The following is a 20,564-nucleotide window of genomic DNA, read 5'->3' as shown; positions in this document are numbered from 1 at the left end:
CAGAGAGACGTGAGACACCGAACACAAAGGGAAAATAAATATTGCCTGCCCACAAAAGTTGTGGAAATAGTGGCTGGCCGGAGCCTTTGCATGTGTGTAAAGTAGACAGAAAAAAGAGAGGGTGGGGCAAGGAGCAAAGAGTAGAGTAGGGGGGAAGAGGGATTATGTGATCTAGCAAAGGCAGAGGCATGTCTGGGGTGTGGTCTTAAAAAGAGGGCTGGGTAAAAGTGGGCGGACGGGTAGTTTCTAGTGTTTGTGCATTTAGACTCTGAGTCTGAAATTAGTGATCTTGAGAGCAGGAGGAATAAGACCTGTAGAGACACACAGCCTTCAAACAGTAAGTCAAAGATTCTTCTTGTGCTTTTTGAATCCCTCTGTATGTTTAATTTCTCTATAGATGCTTCAGAATGATAGAACGGTGGTATTTTAATAGTTCTGCAGGTTTGTTTCAGTATTTTTTATTTAAGAAAAACAAATGAGGCACAGAGTAAAGGCAGGTGTGTGTGTGTGTGTGTGTGTGTGTGTGTGTGTGTGTGTGTGTGTGTGTGTGTGTGTGTGTGTGTGTGTACCTCCCGTATATACCTGTTCACCTTTACAGGCAACTTTGCTATTGAATTACAGTAACTCCACCTTAACTGGCCAGGTGAGGCTGCTTTCCAGATGTGCCCAGTTCCTGAAGCAGTGCTATAGTCACTTGTTTGAATGTATATTGTTTTTTTCTTTAAAAGACACGTCACACAGGACTACTTTCCAGCTTTCTTTTTGGGGATTTTTAGCATTCTCAAACATACAGTAGCCTTAGCCACATGTATTCCATTTTGCGCAATGGAAAATGTGCCAAAGCCAGGCCAGATCTAAAAAATCCCAGCAGCAACAGTTTGCATGTCTTGTGTCAGGCAAGAATTTGGAAGACATATGATCAAAGTATTTCACAAATGTGTTTTATATTAATGCAACTGCTGAGCATTTAACTTTAACAACATAAGTCTGCGTATGAGCTCTCAGAGCTTCAGACAGAAATTATACAAATATTTAAAAGCTCAATTTATCACTTCACTGTAGCCGTTTGAAGCAGATGTTGGTTGCTCCGTGTTTGTATATGTGTGTGGTTGCGTGTGAGTGAGCTGGCGAGCATGCGAGTGTGTGTGGACCCAGCCCTTGACCACTCCCTCACTGTGAAAAGAACCAGCACATTCCAGATGTGCCTCTTCCTCTGTTAGCACCCAGTGCGGCCTCAGTACTGGATGCAGCTGCGCGTAGTTCACACACTATTAAGAATGTCACACTCTATGGTGTTTTTTGCCTCCAACGGCACCTTCCAGGCAGCTAACCCTAACCTTAACCCTAAACCTAACCATTGCCGCGCTGCCTGGGAGGAGACCGAATGTCTCACACAAAACAAAAAGGGTTTAAACCTGTGATATGTCAGGGCAAAGCCACTTGTTGTGGGACCAGTGAAGTAGAACTATTGCAGTTACAGTAGAGGGGCCTGAGGGACAGTGGAGAGTGGAGTTTGTTAGCTTAAATGTAATAGTGTGTGTAAAAGTGTGTAACCAGGGGGATGGGCCAGCTAGGCTGCTATGATAGCAGGTATTGTCTACAGTTATTTTAAGGCGGGGTTCTCCGAGCAAAAGACAAGCCCAAACTCGCCATCATCATCAGCTTCCCTCCTTAACACACAAACTCTCTCTCACAGAGTCTGTTTCCCAACTGATTTTGTGTACTGATCTATACATAGAGTGTGTTACAGAGTGTGGCCTACACCTACTCTATCTGTAAAGTGTCCTGAGATAACGTCTGTTATGATTTGACACTATGAAGAAAATTTGAATTTAATTCATTGAAAATTGAATCTGTCTGCACAAATATACGACACCCCTGCATTTGTGTGTGTGTGTGTGTGTGTGTGTGTGTGTGTGTGTGTCTCTCTCGACAACAACATTATCCCGACGTCTATTTGCAGGCATTTCACTCGGAGTGGCGTAGCTGTAATTCAAAGTAATTAGAAGTTGTGAAGCCACACCCTGAGTGTATGCCAGGTTTTTGGCCTTGCTTTGTTGCTCTGAGTGTGTTCATGATGATATGTACTGTATGTGTGTGTGTGTGTGTGTGTGTGTGTGTGCTTGGTGCTGTCATTAATGGCTGGCTTTCCGAAACCCGGCAGGAAGTGTGCAGCCTTTGTTATTGGCCATAGGCCTATTTGATTCTTTCTGCTCATAGTAGCTGCTTGTGTTTGTTTTATTAGCTTGGGTAACAGTTAGCCCTCCAGTTATATTCATCCTGTGGTTTAACAAGTTTCCTCTTTTTTTTCTCTCTCTCTCTCTCTCTCTCTCTCTCTGCAGCATCGTCATCATGCTGATTCTCCTTGCTGGCATCTTTCTCCTTCACATTATAGGCATCGTCCTCCTCCTGGTGGCCACCATTGACAATGTAAGCACATCTTTGCTTTGTTTTTAACTGCTGGGCATTTTATTATGACACACCTGTCACAGTGCGGCACTCTACACTTCCTCACAGCCCCAAGGTATAATTGTCCCCCCTGCATAATCCCTAACTTCCCCTTTGTGCGTTAGAATGGCAGAGCTAAAGAGTTATGAGCATTTCTTAGCACGCTGACAGACAGCAAAGAGTCAAGACGTATAAGTGATTGGCTGCTCGCCTCTCGGCCATCGCTCAAGGCCGCCATTCCTTTTGTACTGTATGTCAATGGTCCGCTGTCTTCTCAGGGCCACATATTTGACATATCCGGGTGACAGACGGGCCGGCCACGCCACGGTGTCGTCACCCGGTGTCACCGAGTGCATGTGTGTGTGCATTTAAACTGCAGCAAAGGTGGCATTCAGATGGTGCACACACACACACACACACACACACACACACACACACACACACACAAACATGTCAGATTCTTACCTGCGTTGTCTTAAATGTTGCAAACCAGAGCTGTGGAATGCCACAGTGACAGTCGGATGTGCATTCCTCCTTCTGATTGTCGCCCCTTTGCCTGCAGCTTCCCATCAATACATGTCAGAACCCAGGATGAACACACCTGCAGCTTTGTGTGCACACACTCCTGCTTTGAATTCTCCACATTTTTCTCTCTCTCTCTTCTTGTATTGATTCATTATTTTTCCTTGTTGCATGTAGGAAGGTTGTCCATATCGAAAACATGATTTCAGACGTAAAATATTGTCACTCTGCCCTTTCCCCTCAGGCCTGGTGGGTGACTGAAACTGTGTCCACTGATGTGTGGGCCCGGTGGGTACTTCAAAATGGAGTGTGGAACTTCACCGCTCTTCCCACAGGTTCATTCTACCCAGAGGGTAAGCCAGACACAACGGCCACGCTGCAAAGAAGCAATTATGAGGAGAACCTGTTTCCATGTGTACACCACAAACACTCAAAGTCATATTTAGTTCTCAGTAAAACCCAGGGTTTGCCGACAATGTTTGATTGATTTTCTGACTCACTGTACTGCCTTAATTCTACACCAGTGGCTATAATAACTGCATTTCATGGCCCTGATAATCTGTCTTCAAATTTTTTAAGCATTTCTCTAAAACAGTAAATATTTATGCTTTAATGACCAAGATCAAAATGAAAAAAAGATATCTTTTGGTATCATTTATTGAGAGTTAAATGCTCAAAACATGGCTTTATCAGGCCTGTGTGGGTGTGCTCGTTGTAAACCAACCAATCAGCGCACAGCTTATCTAAATATTCATGAGCATACCATATAGGGAGAAAACCTCTTGTTTCAGTCTGGGGCTGTTTGACAGGGTTATATTTTATAGGGTTATATACCCTATTCTCAAAAATGGCTTTATCAGGCCTGTGTGGGTGTGGTTTGGTCAGATTTGATTACACCTGATTTGATTCAAATATTGTTCAATCCTGATTGGTGCCTGACTTTACCTTTTTCTACACATTAAATAAAACAAACCTTCAAGTGATATGAAAGTGGTATATTGTACAAACATGTAGCTAGAATGTCATTTTATAGTATTTATTTCTTCTGACATCCACCCAGAACATGTGCATGTAGATGGATTGGGGACATACAATGAGTTTGCAGTTATCCAAATTATTATTTTCGCATTGCAAATTAAGACCTGTATAGCTCCAAAATGATGCTTCCATATAACAAAGAGATAAAGATTGTGTAGCAAAAACGTAAAGTAAAGTAATGACTTGTGTTTATCTCCTGAGCCTTATGTATGTTGATGCGTAGTGATGGGGTACACGGTAGTTTTGCTTATACTTTGATATAACTTTTGGACCATCAAACCATACAAAGCTATTGTTTGTCTTTCCGTGGTGTGATCAGTGTGTTTTAAAATCCTTGCGGTGTGTGAATGTAACATTCCTGCCATTGAGCAACTGTCTGACCAGATTTTTACAGAAATACAGAGTCACTGCGGCATGTCCTGGGTTTGTCAAGTATGATGTTTAGCACATATTTAGGATACCCCCCCATCACATCACATCACATCACATGACATCATTGTGTTGGTCTCTCTGTCTCCCCCTGCAGATTACCTCCAGGCAGTGCAGGCCAGCTCAGTGCTAGCATGTATATTCTCCGGCCTGGGCATCTTTGTGTTCGTGGCTCAGCTCTTCACCCTCCAGAAAGGACAGAGGTTCACCATCTCCGGCGTCTTTCAGCTCCTCGCCTGTGAGTATCTTTGTTTTGTCGTTTATTTCCCTCTCTCTTCCCTCTTTCCAGAGTTTCTGCAGGTTTCACCAAGTCAAATGTAAGACTTTTTAAGACCTTTTTAAGACCATTATGAATGAAAATTAAGACCTTTAGTCAACTAAGTTTTTTCAAGCTAAGTATCGCTAGACTTGCACTTCCCCATAGCTGTAGAATAAAATCTGTGGTACAATCCGAGACTCCCGCCAATAACACAAAAGTTGATTGGCTGCAATATAAATTGCATGTTGGTCTCATTGGACTAGCAAAAAAAGAACGACAACACCACGGGATAAAGAAGAGCATTAGAGGTATCGTTGCATGGACGTTGGAAAATAAAGACCTGTTTAAAATTATTTAAGACCTAGAACACAAAACGTCAGCCGTCAGTCATTTAAGACTTTTTAAGGCCCAACATTTGCATTATGAAATTTTTGACTTTTTAAGATTTGTATCGCCCCGCGGAAACTCTGTCTTTCTTCCCTGTCTTCCCTCTGTATCCTCACAACTTCATTTATCTCCTTCTCTACCCCCCCTCACTGATGTGTCCTTGTCTCCTCTCCTCCAGGCCTGTGCATCATGATCGCAGCCTCCATCTACACAGACCGCTTTCATCTCGACGAGAGTACCGGCTGGTATGGTCACTGTTACATCCTGGCGTGGACCTCCTTCGCCATCACGTTCATCTCCTCCATCATTTACTTTGTGCTACGCAAGAAGACAGCGTGAGACGGACACTAGAGCTAGCTCCAAACCAGCCCCAAACCCTTTGGCTGGATCTACTCTTTCAGCTGAAATCTGGTTGTTAGTCACAGATGGTGTAAACAGTGTTTATACCATACCAGATTTGCGCTGCTAGTGTATATTCAGCTACAGATAGAACCTGTTGATCCTCTCAAATATGTACCAGTGTTTGATTGAGTCTACTGTCAGATAGTCAGGGTTTCACACTTGTAGGCTATGTTTACTCTTGGTTTCTTTTTTTAAGCTGCCAGCGTCTGTTTTACATTTGAATTCTATGGAGTAAACCTTGTTTTCAAAAAAAGTCCTGAGCGCATTTTTTCTACAGCTCAGGGCATCTTTTTGAAGTTGAAAAAAAGTGCACGTCAAGTGTTTTTTTGACAGCCGACCAATGACAAGTGCAGCAGCGAGACCTGTCGTTTTCACAACAAGAAAAAATGAAGTTGGAGTACAGCAAGTTATATGATATGATTGGGTGCTCCCTGTACAGGGAACTCACTTTGTTTTCTCCAACGTTAGCACCATTCTCTCTGTTCTTTCTCTAGCTGGCTCCACTGCTTTGTTTTATCTAACGTTAGCACCGCTCCTCATAGCGCTCTAGCTAGGATACTTTAGCAGTAGCTGTTGTTATAGCAACAAAAGACGCTCTCAGCTGCTTTTTGGAACCAAAATGCTGCCAGCTTTCTTTTTTTTTCTTTTTTTTACTATAAAAGTGCTCTAGTCACCTTTTTCTTGTAAAAAAAGACGCCAAGTGTGAACACAGCCTTAGGAGTGTTTGGGATATTTCGGCAGTAAAAGGCAAGCTCAATCAATCACAGTTGTATTTGAGTGTATTTTCAACCCAGAGTTTGGGCTGGATTTCCAAGCATTAAGAATATTTTTGTTATTAACTGAACAGATTTTGCCTGACGATATAAAATGCTCTGATAAATTAAGATCTATCAATATTTCCGCTTTTTTAACAAAAGCAGGTCGAAGAGTAAAATCTGTGGCCCTTTTTGTTTTGTAATGTACATTTACATATGGATATTTAGTGTTGGATAAAATGGGCAGAGTTTACGATTTTAGTTTATTTTTTTATTTTTTTTCCTTGTTATTTTATTGTTAGTTCATGGATTTTATTGTCTCTGGTTTTAACGTCATATAATGCAACGCTAATCAAACAGAGTGTTACTACGACGTGATGGCATCGATTGGCAAAGCTGTGCAAGTTTAAAGTCTTGAAAAAAAAAACATTCATATGTCAGCTGTTACAGATTTGTGTGTGATCTAATGAGAATATGTGATGATGTAAAATATAAAATCATACAGCGTGAGTTTGTTTTGTAATTATTTGTGAGTAGGAAGACATCAAACTGGAGTTAAGAGTGTGGAAGTGCAAAAGCCAAATCATATACAAAGTCTTACACTACAATACAGAGCTTTTTCTTCCAAATATGTCCGAGTAATGAACCCCAAAGAAGTAGTAGGACTTAACATTATTTTCTTTTCGGTCTATTCTTAATGCAGCAAACACAATACTTTAGAGATTTTGAGTTCCATTAACCGAGTATGTATCAAACTTGCCATTTTACCTAAATCCACTAATTGCATCTTTTGTCTGACTGTTAATCCAGTAATGTCAGCTCTGTGTGACAGAAAGGCAACTGCCTTGACTCTTAAAGTGTGAGATATAGTAGGCCTATGTAAATATTTTCCATTTCCCATAGTGCATCTGTATGTCTAACGCTGTTTTATTTTTTACTTTTCTTCTTTCCCCGTTATCAATGACAGTGACAATGATTTTTACGTCATTAAAACTTGATTTTTACAATATTAAAACTAGTTAAAAAGAAGTTTTTTTTGTTTCATGTCCATTTGTCATGATTAGGAGCAAGGATAGTTGTAAATGTATTTAATTATGATCTATTGGCTAATTTATTAGAATGATTTTTTTTTTATTGGAGACTTGCAGATAAAAAGCAGTGAAATGTTTCAAACAGCCAGCAGTCAACAATGGTTGTTACACTTTCCGCCTTGAAGGTATCTACATAACCCGCAATTTCCACTTGACTGAACAGACTGCGGAACGTCTGCGGATCGGCTCCGTGATCCGCCGTCCTTCAATACCCACCAGATGCGGATTTGTCGCGGAACGGCTGCGGCCATGCCTGACAGCTGAAGTCACGAGGACCCACGAGATCTTGCGAATTCACGTATTATCGCGCGGTATAACAGGATGTAGTTTCTATAAACAGAACCACAAACTTGACTTCAGGCCTGTCGCCGCCCATTATGACGCTTCCAAGTTGTAGTGCAGGGAAATATCATCCGCCGTGAGCACTAGGGCTGTGTGTTGGCAAGAATCTGGCGATACGATACGTATCACGATACATGGGTCACGATTCAATATATTGCAATATATTTCGATACTGTGCGTAAGGCGATATATTGGGATTTTTTTAAAGTATAATTTTAGAAAAACTAATATTTAAAAAAAGACATGATGTTCATAAAAGTTTAGGTAAACAATTCAGTACACAGAAAATCAAACTGCCAGTTTGGGATTGTGGTTCCCAGGTTCTTAGTGAGCTAATGTTTATATGCTAAAGTAGGCCAAAGTTCAGCCATAGCTACGTTGTTAGCTTCTAGCAAAAAGTCAGGCACTGCTAGGCACTGTTAGGCCAGGACACTAGTGGTGTGTCTCAGCATAGCCATCTAGCTGTAGGGGGTTTAAACACAACATAAACGCCAACCACTGTCTTACATGAATATTTTTAAACATTTAACGTTTAAAAAAAAAAAATCAATATTGCCTTTTTGAAAATCGATACAGTATCGCAAAATATCGCGATACTCAAGTGTATCGATTTTTTCTTACACCCCTAGTGAGCACGGTGTATTTTATTTTGAAAATTAACCGGATGTCCCGGAGCAGATCCACAGCCATTCCGCAGTTGGTGGAAATCGGGGGTAAGAGTGACATGACACTGTCATGACACATGAACCCTAAACCTAACTAACCCTAACCTGTCATGACAAAAACCATATGACACTTACTGACAGAAGCGTTATATCATAAACGTTTATGACTTGTTTATAATGTTTATGACACGTTCATGACAGTGTCATGTCACTCTTGTGTAGGTACCTTCAAGTAAAGTGTAACCCACTTTCCTTCTCTATTAGAACTGAGTGATTGTTATCACAGCTGATTACCTGGATTCATTGGGTCACTGGACCATTTTTAATTCAGACTAAAGCAAACATTACACTGCATTGCCAAGACAGAAGAAAGACTCCGCTGGTTCAAAGTGGGCTGTAGTCCTCCGGCTCGTAATGGCTCTCCTGGTGTCCCGGCAGGCGCAGGTGGACGGAGACGGACGGGGTGTGTGACGTAGACGGAAAGGGGAGCGAGAGGCGGTGGAACGGGGATGCAGGCGCAGGGTGGGAGGGGGGTGGAGGGAAGGAGTTGGAGTGGGGGAGAGGCAGGGAGTGGGAGTGCGTGAGCCTCGGACCGGAGGCCCGTGACGCTGCCGTCGGGGGCTCGTAGTAGGGAGACAAATGGGAGATCCGGGGGGGAGACAAGGGACAGGCCAGGGTGAGGCCTGGGTTGGCAGGGGTGTAATGAGGTGGCAGGAGCCCCACGAAGTTAAAGCTGCAGGCGTTGAGGCTGGAGCCGCGTCTGGGCCCCACCATCAGGACCTTCTTGGTGTAGTTGTTCAGGGTGGAGACACCGGCGGACATGCAGACAGTGAAGGCAAACCAGGCCACGCTGACGGAGACAGAGAGAAACAGGAAGCAGGTGGTTCGCTTGTGTTTCAGTGTTGAAATATACTCGGCCCATTTAGACTTTGACTTGAGGGGAAAACTTGAAGAACATCACTTTCTTCTTTTTCAAGAAAAAGAGACAAGCACAGCTCCCAGCGGAGAGATATGTGCTGCTTTGCTGCTTTTTCGGTTAGATACGGTGGCAAGTTGTGGGAAATAATTGTTTCTTTCATGTATGTTAACCGAAATAAATCATCATCATCATCAAAAAACCATGATCTTTTTCTAAACTTAACTTTGTAGTTTTGGTGCTTAAAACTAACCAAACTGCGACCGTTTCAAAACGAACAACATGTTTAAAACCGCGACCGTTACGTTCTCTGGTTAAGATACGAGGACGAAAAACGATCCTGTGGGTCACATGAGAGGGTAGGAATACACAACCTATATTGTTGTATGGCTTGCTGGACTCGGTGCAGTTTCAGTCAGGCACCATGTGTATGTACTTAATGGCCCTATTGTAACGATTTAAGCACACGGCGTGAAGCGCCTGGGGCAGGTGCGTTTAGGGCGTGTCCAAATCCAGTTTTGCTAGTTTGACGGCGGAAAAAAGGGTCTGTGCGCCGGGCGCATGGTTCAACAGGGTTGTACTTAGTGTCTTTATTAATCAGAGGTGTGTTTTGGGGCGTAACATGCAATAAACCAATCAGAGATCATCTCCCATTCCCTTTAAAAGCCAGGCGCGTTTGGACCTTGGAGCATTGCTATTATGATGGAGGATTTGCACCGTAATATTTTTATTTGTAATCTTCTGTGTGTGTAACAAGCATTATGTGTGTAACAAGCATAGTGTGTGCACGCTGTGCACGAGCCTAGGAGCATTTTACTAATGCTCTGTTAAAATAACAATGAAATGCTGCGTTATTGACTTTAGACCAGGTTTTTGTTGATCAATGGCACGATCATTTCCCGCTTCCTCAAGATAGCAATACGCCAAAAATTCACCTGAACACACCTCCCTGTAAGACCAGCACGCCCAGAATGCACCTGAACACACCTCCCTGTAAGACTAGCACGCCCATGGGCGCACAGATGGGCGCAGATGCATTTTCTATTTAAACGACGCGGTCGCTGGACGGGAAACTGACAACTGCGTCGGTCTTAAACTAGCAAAGACACTTGGGTCGGGCTTTGTGCCGCGCTGGGCCGGGTGCAGGACAGGGCCCTAAGTGTTCAGTACAGTGTTTTTAATGAACTCACTAGAACGCCCAGGAGTAGCCGTAGCTGTGAGGTTTGAAGTCTTCTGGTCCCATTGAGGCGGTGGTCTGAAACACCTGCATGAACATCATGTGACCCACCATCCCAAGCAGACCTGGGAACACAGAGGGAGGAATATATACCAAACTGGTTACATCATTTAAAGGTTTCATCTACATGTCAGTACAAGCAAGAAAACCACACAAGAACTAAATATTCAGCAAACATATCTTTCAAGATGATTGTAAAAGATTCAAATAAGGATTTTCATGTTCAAAAAGGGTAGGTAGTAAGTTTTTCCTGGCCCTACCCCCTTTTTCTACTTTTCAACTTTAGTTTTATACAAACAATTTAATTCTTCACCTATTCATACATGTATACTTACACATACATGCATATATACCTACTTACATACCCATATACACATGTATACCTATATACACATGCATACACATACATATACACATTAGTTTTTAATTTTTCTTTTCCAGCTATCACCTAAATCATCAGCTATCAGCGAAAGGAAACTGGTAACACTGGTCGTTCTCTGTTTTTATTAAAGTCTTATTCAACTACTGTATGTATCCAAAGTACAAGCTGTACCTCCGAGGACTGTGAAGACAGCAGCGAAAGCGTTGAGCAGCTGGCCCCAGTGCTGCGTGGAGGGGCAACAGGTCCGGATACACAACTGCACGGACAGCAGCGTGCAGCTGATTAACAGCAGCCCGACATACATGATCTCCAGCGATAGAGACAGCCACATCATTGCTGTGGAGGGAGGAGAAGAGGCTGAGCACAAACACTGGCAAAGGTTTGGATTTTTTTTACGGTCAAGCACAAAAAAAACGCAAGAGAATGTAATGAATCTGTTTACCTTTTTCTGATCCCGGAGTCAAAATATAAAACCCTCGACACTTCTCCTCTAGGAATCAAAAAACAAATGTAAATGTACAGTAGAAATGAACTCAAACATACACAATAAATTAGCTTTATACCAACAGGAAAAGGTGATATTAGCCATGTAAAGTGTTAAGTTAACACCGGAGCTTATGCAGGCTGTTCTCATGAACCATTCACAATGGTTCGTGTGCAATCACTGAAGGCTTGTATCATGTGGATGCGCCGACAGTTTTGTTGTCATTACTTAGAATTCCTAGCCTAGAAATCTAGATGCACCCTAGCGGCAGCAAATGTAATTTGCAGCCAGGGTCGTCTACCAACTCTCCGTTGGCTTGCGAGCTGGAAAAACCAAACTCTAGTCAGGCCAATCACATCGTGTATAGAGTCGGTGGGCGGGGCTTAATATAATGACGGCAGAGTTGCGACTGTTCCACGTGAATTCCCTGCTACTTGAAAACAAAGACGATGGCTGCTGCTGCTGGCGAACAGCGGTCTTTGGAATCAGCTTTAGCCGCGACTCTGGAAGACTTGGAGTTCAGCTTTTCTTTGAGAAAAGAACAAAGAACGGCACTGAAGTCATTCTTAAAAAAGGAAGATGTGTTGGGAGTTTTGCCGACCGGATACGGCAAAAGTTGAATCTATCAACTAGCGTTGCTCTGGTTGGTTGTAGTTCTATCCTATTGCGTGCAGAGGGAATTTGAAAGACAACCGTTTATCCCGCCCCTCGGATTGAGCCCTGCCAATAGTGAGTTCCATTGTCAGGCTATACAATTCCTTTAGGGGAGACAGAAACTACGCACTATGGCTTTAAGGGGACCGTGTTTTAATCTAAAGCACAATCTGTTTTTCTAATCTTAACTAGTCGTTTGGGTGCCTAAACTTAACTGTCGTCGCCGCATGACGCTCACATTCAATTGCAATGGCCTCTGAAACGACCAGCACCTCACGGTGCTCTGTACCCGGCTCACAGTAACCTTTTTCTCGGCTAAATTTAACTGTAAAGACCGCTAAACTTAACTGTCATGTGACCAGCCAGGGGGTTGCCTAATTCCCTAGGATATCATACGAATTGGTATGCATAACTTTTCGTACGATATCATACGAACCCGTTTGTCAGAATGCGTTGGCTTGTGGCAAAAGTAACCACTGTGACAGTGATATTTGTATAGTCACCATTTCTTCTCCATGTCCAAGAGGAACTGAGCCTGTGCATATAGTTGTTGTGCATTTAAATGAACCCACTGCGATCCAATTACTGTGTGAATGAACCAGAAGGAGGTAAAAGTGTTTACATGGCCCGCAGTAATCGGATGGGATGAGATTATGAGATTTGTTTGGTATAAATCTGGAAGGATGGGGCCTACGGCAACAATCTTAGTAGCAGCACAAAATGAGACTTTGTCAGTGCGTCTTGTCTTTCATTTCACTTATTAATTTCAACATGAATGTATTTTGTTTTCACCCTAAAACTAAAATGTGTTCTTACCAGCACTGCTAGGAAGGCTATTAAAAGAGAAGCAAATGGGGAAAAAAATAGAAGCAACCTGTTTTTGTTTCTGCAGGCAGTTAATCTTCTTTGTGGCTTGTTTACCAATGGGTTACATGACAGCTGCAATAATCAGCATACCATATTTAGCTATGGTGGCCCTGAAAGCTCAACACACAAGAAAACAGATGCAAACAGACAAAGCGAAAGGAAATGAAATTAACATTTTCAACCACTTGACAACACGTGTGCAGCATTCGAGAGAAAACAATGCAAAGTGAGAAAACTACCAATGTCAAGTTGGTAGGGCTGTAACGATACACCAAACCCACGATTCGGTTCATATCACGATTTTTTTTTGGGGGGGGGGGGAGTTGCCACATGGCATCGTTTTGTCATCGATTACATGCCACTTTGCAGTAATGCAACAGATACCTTATTTATTGATATTGATTGATTTCAATATCGATCGATCCAACACCAAAGATTCTTTTGAACCTTAAAATAATGTTTCCAAAATCGTTTCAGTGGTTCATCAACTCGTTCGAATGAGACATAAGAATAATGGTAATGATAACAGTAATGGACAATTACGCTTTCAACCTGTAGGGGGACCGAAGAGGAAAAGTGCTTTGGTGCCTACTGTAAAGGTGCTGGTTGACAAGTAGCTAATGCTAATGCTTCTTGGTGGGTAACATAAGATTACGTTATTTTTAGTATGATTGTTTTGACCATGGTTAACAACTCTGGGCTAACCCATGAATTCATCAGTAACGTTAACTGTACAGATCATGTGGACGTTCAGTAGTAGTTTTAGAAGTGCAACAGAAAACTCAGATTGGACAGATAGTCTAGCTAACTGTCTGGATTTGTTCACAGTTGTTCAACCAAAACAATAAAGTTGCACAAATTTTGGTCCAACGATATTTGGAATTCTACGAAACAAAATACCTTCATTAATACAACAAGAAGGACATTTAGGTATAGCTTTTGTAGCAGAGGCACATAATGACCATTACCAAACTAACCTATTAATGCCGAAACGCTGATTGACTGACTGATTTTATATACTGGTATTTGACCTCATAAGTCGGTTGAAACTTTTGGCTGAAATTCCAACTCAATCCTTGCAATCTGTTGCAAATCAGCCACAAATGAGACTGTGAAACCCAGCTGATGTTTGGGAATCCTATTAACCTTCCTCTCTCTGGGTTTCTAATCCATAATTGAGTCATGCTGTTGAAGTCTAAATCTCTGTAAGCAGAACACACACTGATAATAATCCTCTTTGGGCCGAGCACGTACCCACACACACACACTCGGTCAGACAAACACACATACTGTATACAAAATACAAATTAACACACCAGTGGCCTTAATTCATATCATCGCCTTGGCTCGCCTCTCCTCCTGTGACCTACTTCATTGTCTGTCGCACTAGTGCCACAGTTAGTTTGTTTCACTTCCTGTTTCTGTGCCAGTCCTGATCTCACCTCAGGAATATAATATCCTCTACTACACACAACCTGATCAGCAGTGGGGGGAAGAAGTATTCAGATCCTTTACTTAAGTAAAAGTGCTAATACCACCCTGTAAAAACAAGTAAAAGTCCTGCAGTGAAAATGTTACTTAAGTAAAATTATGCAAGTATCATCAGGAAAATGTACTTAAACCTACATTATGTAAGAATTTCTCCCATCTAGGGTTGACATTGTATATGACAACCAACTGAATATTACTTTCTAGCTCTTCCTCCTACGGTGGCCGAACCCAAAATTAGCTCCTAGTATCTCCATCGTTTACACGCAGCTGTTCTAGCCACTCCAATATTAACTTTGGTCTTGTCGCGTTGTCGTTTTAATCTTTTTCACTTCCCTGGCGAGTAATCTCCCCCTGGCATTCGTCACGGTGCCAATAGGTGTAAGAGGGTGAAATGCCGAGGTATGTCCCTCATGGGCTAATGTATTTTAAAGATGGAGGCGCTACATGACTGCCGTCATTCGAGCGACTCGCTCGTATGTATTCTGAATGATTCTGAATGTCAGATTCTACGAGAATACTTTGATTAGTTGGTGGAAGTAATTACACATGAATGAGTACATATTTGTGAAAGAACAAAGGGGTTTTTGCTAAGAATCAACTCAAAAAATGACACAATGTAGGCTTAAAGTATTGAAAGTAAAAGTGCTCGATGCAGAAAAATGACTCACATTTTAGAACCTGGAAATGATGAAAACCATTCTGTCAATCAACTAAACTACATGTGTTTTGTGTTGAAAAATCTATTTCTCTCTGAAATGAAGCAGAGTAGAAGTAGGAGTAGAAAGTGGCATGGAAAGAAAAGACTCAAGTAAAGTACAAGTACCTCAACCTTTGTACTTAAGTACAGTACTTGAGTAAATGTAGTTACATATGGAATGTACTTAGTTACATTCCATCACTGCTGATCAGCACATATGTGACCAGGGGCATGCTTATGAAATCCCTTACAGTGATACTGATTGTTTACCATAAACATGGCTACATGTATAACTGAGGTCTGTCAGCACTTCAGTGTAGATTTCTTCGCACAAATCCTGTGTTCTCTCATTTATTAATATCCTCTACCTGCTTAACCCTTTTCGGGGTCACTAGTGTGACACATCTGGGCTTTTTTCCCCCCCGTTTGAAAGAACCCGAGCAACTGTGACATCACTTCCTTAAAATCAAGTCATTTTATGCCTTTTGGACAATATAGAAATCTAGTTTTAAACCTCCAAACTTCTACTTGTAATTGCTTTACATCATTTCACTTTCTTTGGCATGCATCCAATTATCCTTATTTATTTATCCAATTATTTGTCTTCCAAATTCAGATGATCATTATGATGGTGTGCCTTCTTTTCTGTGTTGTTGTGCTTTGTTTTTGTAATTTGACTCGATGTCATTGTAAATGAGGGCCGCCCATCAATGATCTTTTGAGAGCAGGTTTGTGTTGTAATTTCAGCTGACTGGACAGGGGATTTATTTCCTGTCACATTGTTACCTTTTCAGACACATTTCCTCCAGCGGTGTAGTCTACATGATACACAGTATACCCACTAGGAAAGCTCCAGGATTTACATATACCAACTTAAAAAAGCTCAATGACACGCAACAACATACTTTCCATTATATTTTTGATATATTTTGAATTGTCATCTGTGTTTTTCTTCTTCGCATAGGCTAAATAAAAGGTATTACCACCGTAAATTGGTGCATAAAAGTGTATCCGAATACAGGAAATGAAGTTGTTTATGCTCAAAATTTCCCTGAGGGAGGAGACCCAGACCCCCCCCACCAAAAGGCAGATTCTGGCCAATATACAGTACAGTATAACCACTACAATACTTAGACTACACCACTAATTTCCTCTTTTGTTTTCTCAAGCAGTCCTACATAAATCAAGAATATGTTTCTATATTTCTACCTATGTTCCTCTCTTACCCCACGCGTCTGTGTAGATGTTCTCCTCACAGATGAGGAACAGGCCAGTGTGGAAGGTGGGGAAGACGAAGCGGTCGTCCCCCGTCTCCCAGGAGAACTGGATGGTGGAGGAGTTGGTGACGCCGGGAACGGGGATGCATTTGCTCTGCTTGATGGGCGAACAGAGTGGCTTGGGCACCTTCTGTTTACCCACGCACCAGTAGGAGGACATGAGGGCAACGCCCCCCGTGATGAGAGACACAACAGTCTGGATGAAGGAGAGGCGAGGGGAGCGAATCTGCTGCAAGAACGCCATCATGCAGGGGTTTTAAACGGGGGCTTGGGCTGCTGGAGGAATGGTAAGGATGGAGACAAGTATTCAAAACATTGTCAAAAAGTAGCATGTCAGCAGTGTATGTTAAATGTCTGACAAGGGAATATCGGAATATCATTTTTGTTCTACTTGACTTACTACGGAAGAGGATTAGGGCCACATGTGAAAAATGTCAGAAGAAAGTCAGAATTCTGAGAAAAAAGTAAAACTATTTCCTTTGACTTTAAAAAGAGTCTGAATTCTGAGAAAAAAAGTAAGAATTCTGACTTTTAACTCAGAACTCAAATAAAAATGTCACGTGGCCCTAACCTTCCATATGGTACACCTCCATTCTTGACTGTCACTAAAAATATCACCAGCATGTTCCTAGTTTCCAAGGAGAAGCATCTCTGCCCAATTACCTGAGATGATTAGCGAAGGTGTTTGAAAGAGAAGGTGCGGGGGAGCCAGTGGTTTTACATAACTAATCACATTAAAAGAACAAAAAGACGGTGACAGAAAATCAGCACAGTAATTGGTGGGAAGACAAATGGCGGAATCAGAGGAAAATAGGTGAAAATTGCTGTCGCCATGGAACCTCTCCAGGCGACAGACACTCAAACCAATACTTCTGTGCACTTGATGTCAGAGCAGTGAATTTGAAGCAAGGAGAAAAGAAAGCACTCACCTCCTTCGGCTTCTCTTACTTCGTACTTTGTCCACAGTTCTCTCGTCGGGTTCAGCGTGGAAGGTGAAACAAACAGCAGGCCGTGCTCCCCAACCTGTCTGCGCTCCCTTTCACTCTTCATCACATGGTGAGAGTGATGGAGGACTTTGGCCGTCACACTGACCTCTGCGAGCAGAGTGACTGTCAGTCAGACACAACTGAGAGCATAGTGCACAAACACCCACACCCACCCACTTCTTTAATCCAGCCGTATAAATCCAAGCCAGATAACTCTGTTCCATCTGTTTTCATTATGATTCCTAGACTCATTTTGATCTATTTCATCCATTTCTCCTCCTCCTCTTATCTGCCCTCTTCCAATTCTATCCAGCCTGTAAAAGCATGCAGCACCCACTGTTTTGATGTGAAGATCAACATGAATTTGAAATGGTGAATAACTATGCCAGCTAAACACTATTACTTGGATAGTATTGCTTTGCAATACCATATGTATGCACCAATTTTAAGTGACAACTTTGTGACCCTTAACCAATATACACTGAAACACAGAGGGGGGCATCTCTTTGGAGCAATCTAACCGATGTAAGACTTCGGTAACACTTTACTTGAAGATATCTACATAAGAGTGACATGACACTGTCATGAACACATGACACGGTCACGACACATGAACCCTAACCTGTCATGACAAAAACCGAATGACGCTTAATGACAGAAGCGTTAGGTCATAAACGTTTATGACACGTTCATGGCAGTGTCACGTCACTCTTACGTAGATACCTTCAAGTCAAGTGTAACAAAGACTTCTCTACTAGCTAAAACAGAGAGCGGGAGGAGCTGCAATGCAATGTGCAGTATGACAAAAATGTTTTTTGAAAATTAAACCATGTTAACCTATTCTGATATAACCTCTAAATACATTTATGAACCTGAAAATGAGCATGATATGAGCACTTTAAATCTTTAGTTTTAGTTTCATTTATGACAAAGAAAAAACGCACAAACTTCACCCGATCATATAAATGCCACCATGTTTAAAATTTTGAAGATCTGCTTTCATATTCCAGGACCATTGCATTTTAACAGGTTTCAACTTTTCCCTCCGCTAAATCAGACATTTTAGTTTTCTATTTTTACATTGAAGCAGCTTGTTTCCTTAAGTAAAAATGTTCAGCGTGACACCGACAGGAACACAGAACATGTTCTAGACTCGAGAGTGCATTCATAACCGCTCTCCTAAAGACAGAATGGTTATGAGTTATGCACTGCCCTCACACTGAAAAGGCAGAAAGAAGTAAAGTGGTAAAGAAAACCGGGCAAAGAAATGTCAGATGAAAACTAAAACAGGTGGTTTTATCAGTACAACAAAGGCGACCAAAAAATAGTTTTAGAAATAAGAAGAGGAGCGTGCTTGAAGCATTTTTTAAGTGTATTCATAATTCATATACATATTGACAGGTTTCTAATACAGCATGGTTTTAGTTTAACTGTCTTCTCAGCTTGACTTTTTTTTTCTTTTTTTTTTTTACAAGAATAACAATAAAAAATGATAAAGACAACACCATGTACGACTCACTTTTTAAATTTTATGGCAATGCTTCTTTTGAATGGATTTTGCATCTCCCGATCAAATCGCTGCTGTGCCACTAAAGAATGAAATCATTCAGAAGTACTTGGTAAGGCTTACTCCCCATTGGCCAGTAGGGTTGGCCAATCACAGCTGTTCATATGACACCCTCTCCAAAGGTTCCAGTTCCCCAAAAATGCTTTCATCACTGAATGAGGGACTGACACCTGTCAGTCAAACGCGACTTCCTATGTAGCACTGGTGCACACAGTACACAGTTCAACAAACGAAAACGCTTCAGTGTCCGCTCCATCTTTTCCCCGTCAGCACAGTTAAAGATGGCGGACACGCATTAGTTCATAGTGTTATCTCCTCCTCTTACAAGGCTCGGCCCTTCTTTTTGCACATTACGAACATTTGTTCTTAAAAAATAAGCTTGTGTCCATCGCATTTTTCATGAATACTATCTGTACCGTAAAAACCCCCGTGATGAAAAATAAGAACACTTTTCAAAAAGGACCAAAAATGGAATCAAAGACCCAGATATCGGCATTTTTTTTTCAGTTTCTCTTTCTTTCTCTCTCTCTCACTCGCTCACTCACTCACACTCTCTCTCTCTCTCACACACACACACACACACACACACACACACACACAAACTCACTTATCACTAATACACGTGACTTTTGAAAGGCAACAGATGTCCGTTCTCCAAGGCAATAATGTCTTTGTGGCAAACTCGACCCTGACATTCCAGACAACATCACTCTGGCTCCTCCCTCTCCAGGAATGAAAGGAAAAAAAAAAAAAAAAAAAAATCAAATCCAATTCATGGGTTGACTGAATATAAAGTGAGATACATCCATTTCATTTTCATGAGTAAATACGGATGAGGATACAAAATAATAATGAGGACTAAAATAAGAACTGTGGTCATCCTTATATCATAAAATAAAAAATACTGCTTGTGAGAGGATACAAAATTCTCTCCTCATCTTGTCTGGGTTCGACACCCCACTTGCTCCCAATACGCCTCTTCAAAGCAACCAAAAAAAACCACCTAAAAACACAGGTAAATGATAATACAGATGATGATAAGCAAGAGTTTTACACGTTAAGTGTGTCAGAGGAAAATCAAAGTAAGCCTAGAGAGGAAGTGTGTTCTTTTGTTCTCTACAGAAAAGTTCCTCCATCAGTTTTGACGTCTCATTTGATCCCACATCGATCTTTGTTGGGTTTTTTTTCCTTTTACCTGTAGCTCCGTTCCTCTATGTTGCATGTCCATGTTTTTTTTTCTTTTTCTGCTTTTAAGTAAAGAGCAACAATTCTCTTAGGAACAAAAATCTTTTTCTCCGTTGTCTTTAATGTAAATAATGCTGATTCCCGTTGAGAAATTGTACATTCCCTTTTGTTGTTCTCCGTCACAGTCCTGTCCTTTCACATTTGGGGCTGCTTCGCAAACACGTCTCATTTCTCAGTCTTCTATTGTCCAAACTAACCTAGGAAAGGGAAAACACAAACAAGTTGAGGTTAGTATTAGGGGTGGGAATCTTCACTGGGGTCACGATTCGATTGCGATTATCCTGTCAACGATTCAAATCGATTCAATATTCCGATGCGTCACCTCGTCCATATTATTATATATGGCTACACATGGTTAAAGCGTATCTCGCGCCAAAATGCAACCTAGGGTCTTTTTGTGAATGTACCTGAGTCAAACTTTCA

General features: G+C 41.7%; 3 protein-coding genes across 5 annotated transcripts in view; 1 reads left to right on the top strand and 2 right to left on the bottom strand.

Annotated features, from left to right (window-relative positions):
• Positions 1 to 226: 226 nt before the first annotated feature.
• On the top strand, positions 227 to 6,750 carry emp1b (epithelial membrane protein 1b). The gene is made up of 5 exons (XM_078269553.1): positions 227 to 337; positions 2,343 to 2,430; positions 3,215 to 3,323; positions 4,535 to 4,675; positions 5,262 to 6,750. Exons 2-5 carry the CDS (start codon positions 2,353 to 2,355, stop codon positions 5,420 to 5,422), a joined length of 489 nt encoding a protein of 162 aa, XP_078125679.1. The 5' UTR covers positions 227 to 337; positions 2,343 to 2,352; the 3' UTR covers positions 5,423 to 6,750.
• A 555-nt stretch (positions 6,751 to 7,305) lies between these two features.
• On the bottom strand, positions 7,306 to 19,030 carry gsg1 (germ cell associated 1). 2 transcript variants are annotated; one of them, XM_078269549.1, is made up of 6 exons: positions 17,273 to 19,030; positions 16,293 to 16,619; positions 11,316 to 11,363; positions 11,045 to 11,209; positions 10,445 to 10,556; positions 7,306 to 9,188 (listed from the first exon to the last, which is right to left on the bottom strand). In XM_078269549.1, exons 2-6 carry the CDS (start codon positions 16,588 to 16,590, stop codon positions 8,723 to 8,725), a joined length of 1,089 nt encoding a protein of 362 aa, XP_078125675.1. In that variant the 5' UTR covers positions 16,591 to 16,619; positions 17,273 to 19,030; the 3' UTR covers positions 7,306 to 8,722. The 2 variants fall into 2 exon arrangements, with proteins under 2 accessions (XP_078125675.1, XP_078125676.1); XM_078269550.1 differs by having other exon boundaries at positions 16,293 to 19,030.
• Positions 19,031 to 19,931: 901 nt separating this feature from the next.
• tcf20 (transcription factor 20) overlaps positions 19,932 to 20,564 on the bottom strand; it is a 15,435-nt gene continuing 14,802 nt past the window's right edge. For both annotated transcript variants that reach the window (XM_078269544.1, XM_078269546.1), the window contains exon 5: positions 19,932 to 20,338. In XM_078269544.1, the coding sequence (XP_078125670.1) occupies positions 20,334 to 20,338 (5 nt within the window). In that variant the 3' untranslated portion in view covers positions 19,932 to 20,333. The remainder of the gene's footprint in view (positions 20,339 to 20,564) is intronic.

Source organism: Sander vitreus, chromosome 15 (genome assembly GCF_031162955.1).
Source record: "Sander vitreus isolate 19-12246 chromosome 15, sanVit1, whole genome shotgun sequence".
Taxonomy (NCBI): domain Eukaryota; kingdom Metazoa; phylum Chordata; class Actinopteri; order Perciformes; family Percidae; genus Sander; species Sander vitreus.
This window is presented reverse-complemented; position numbering and strand designations above follow the sequence as displayed.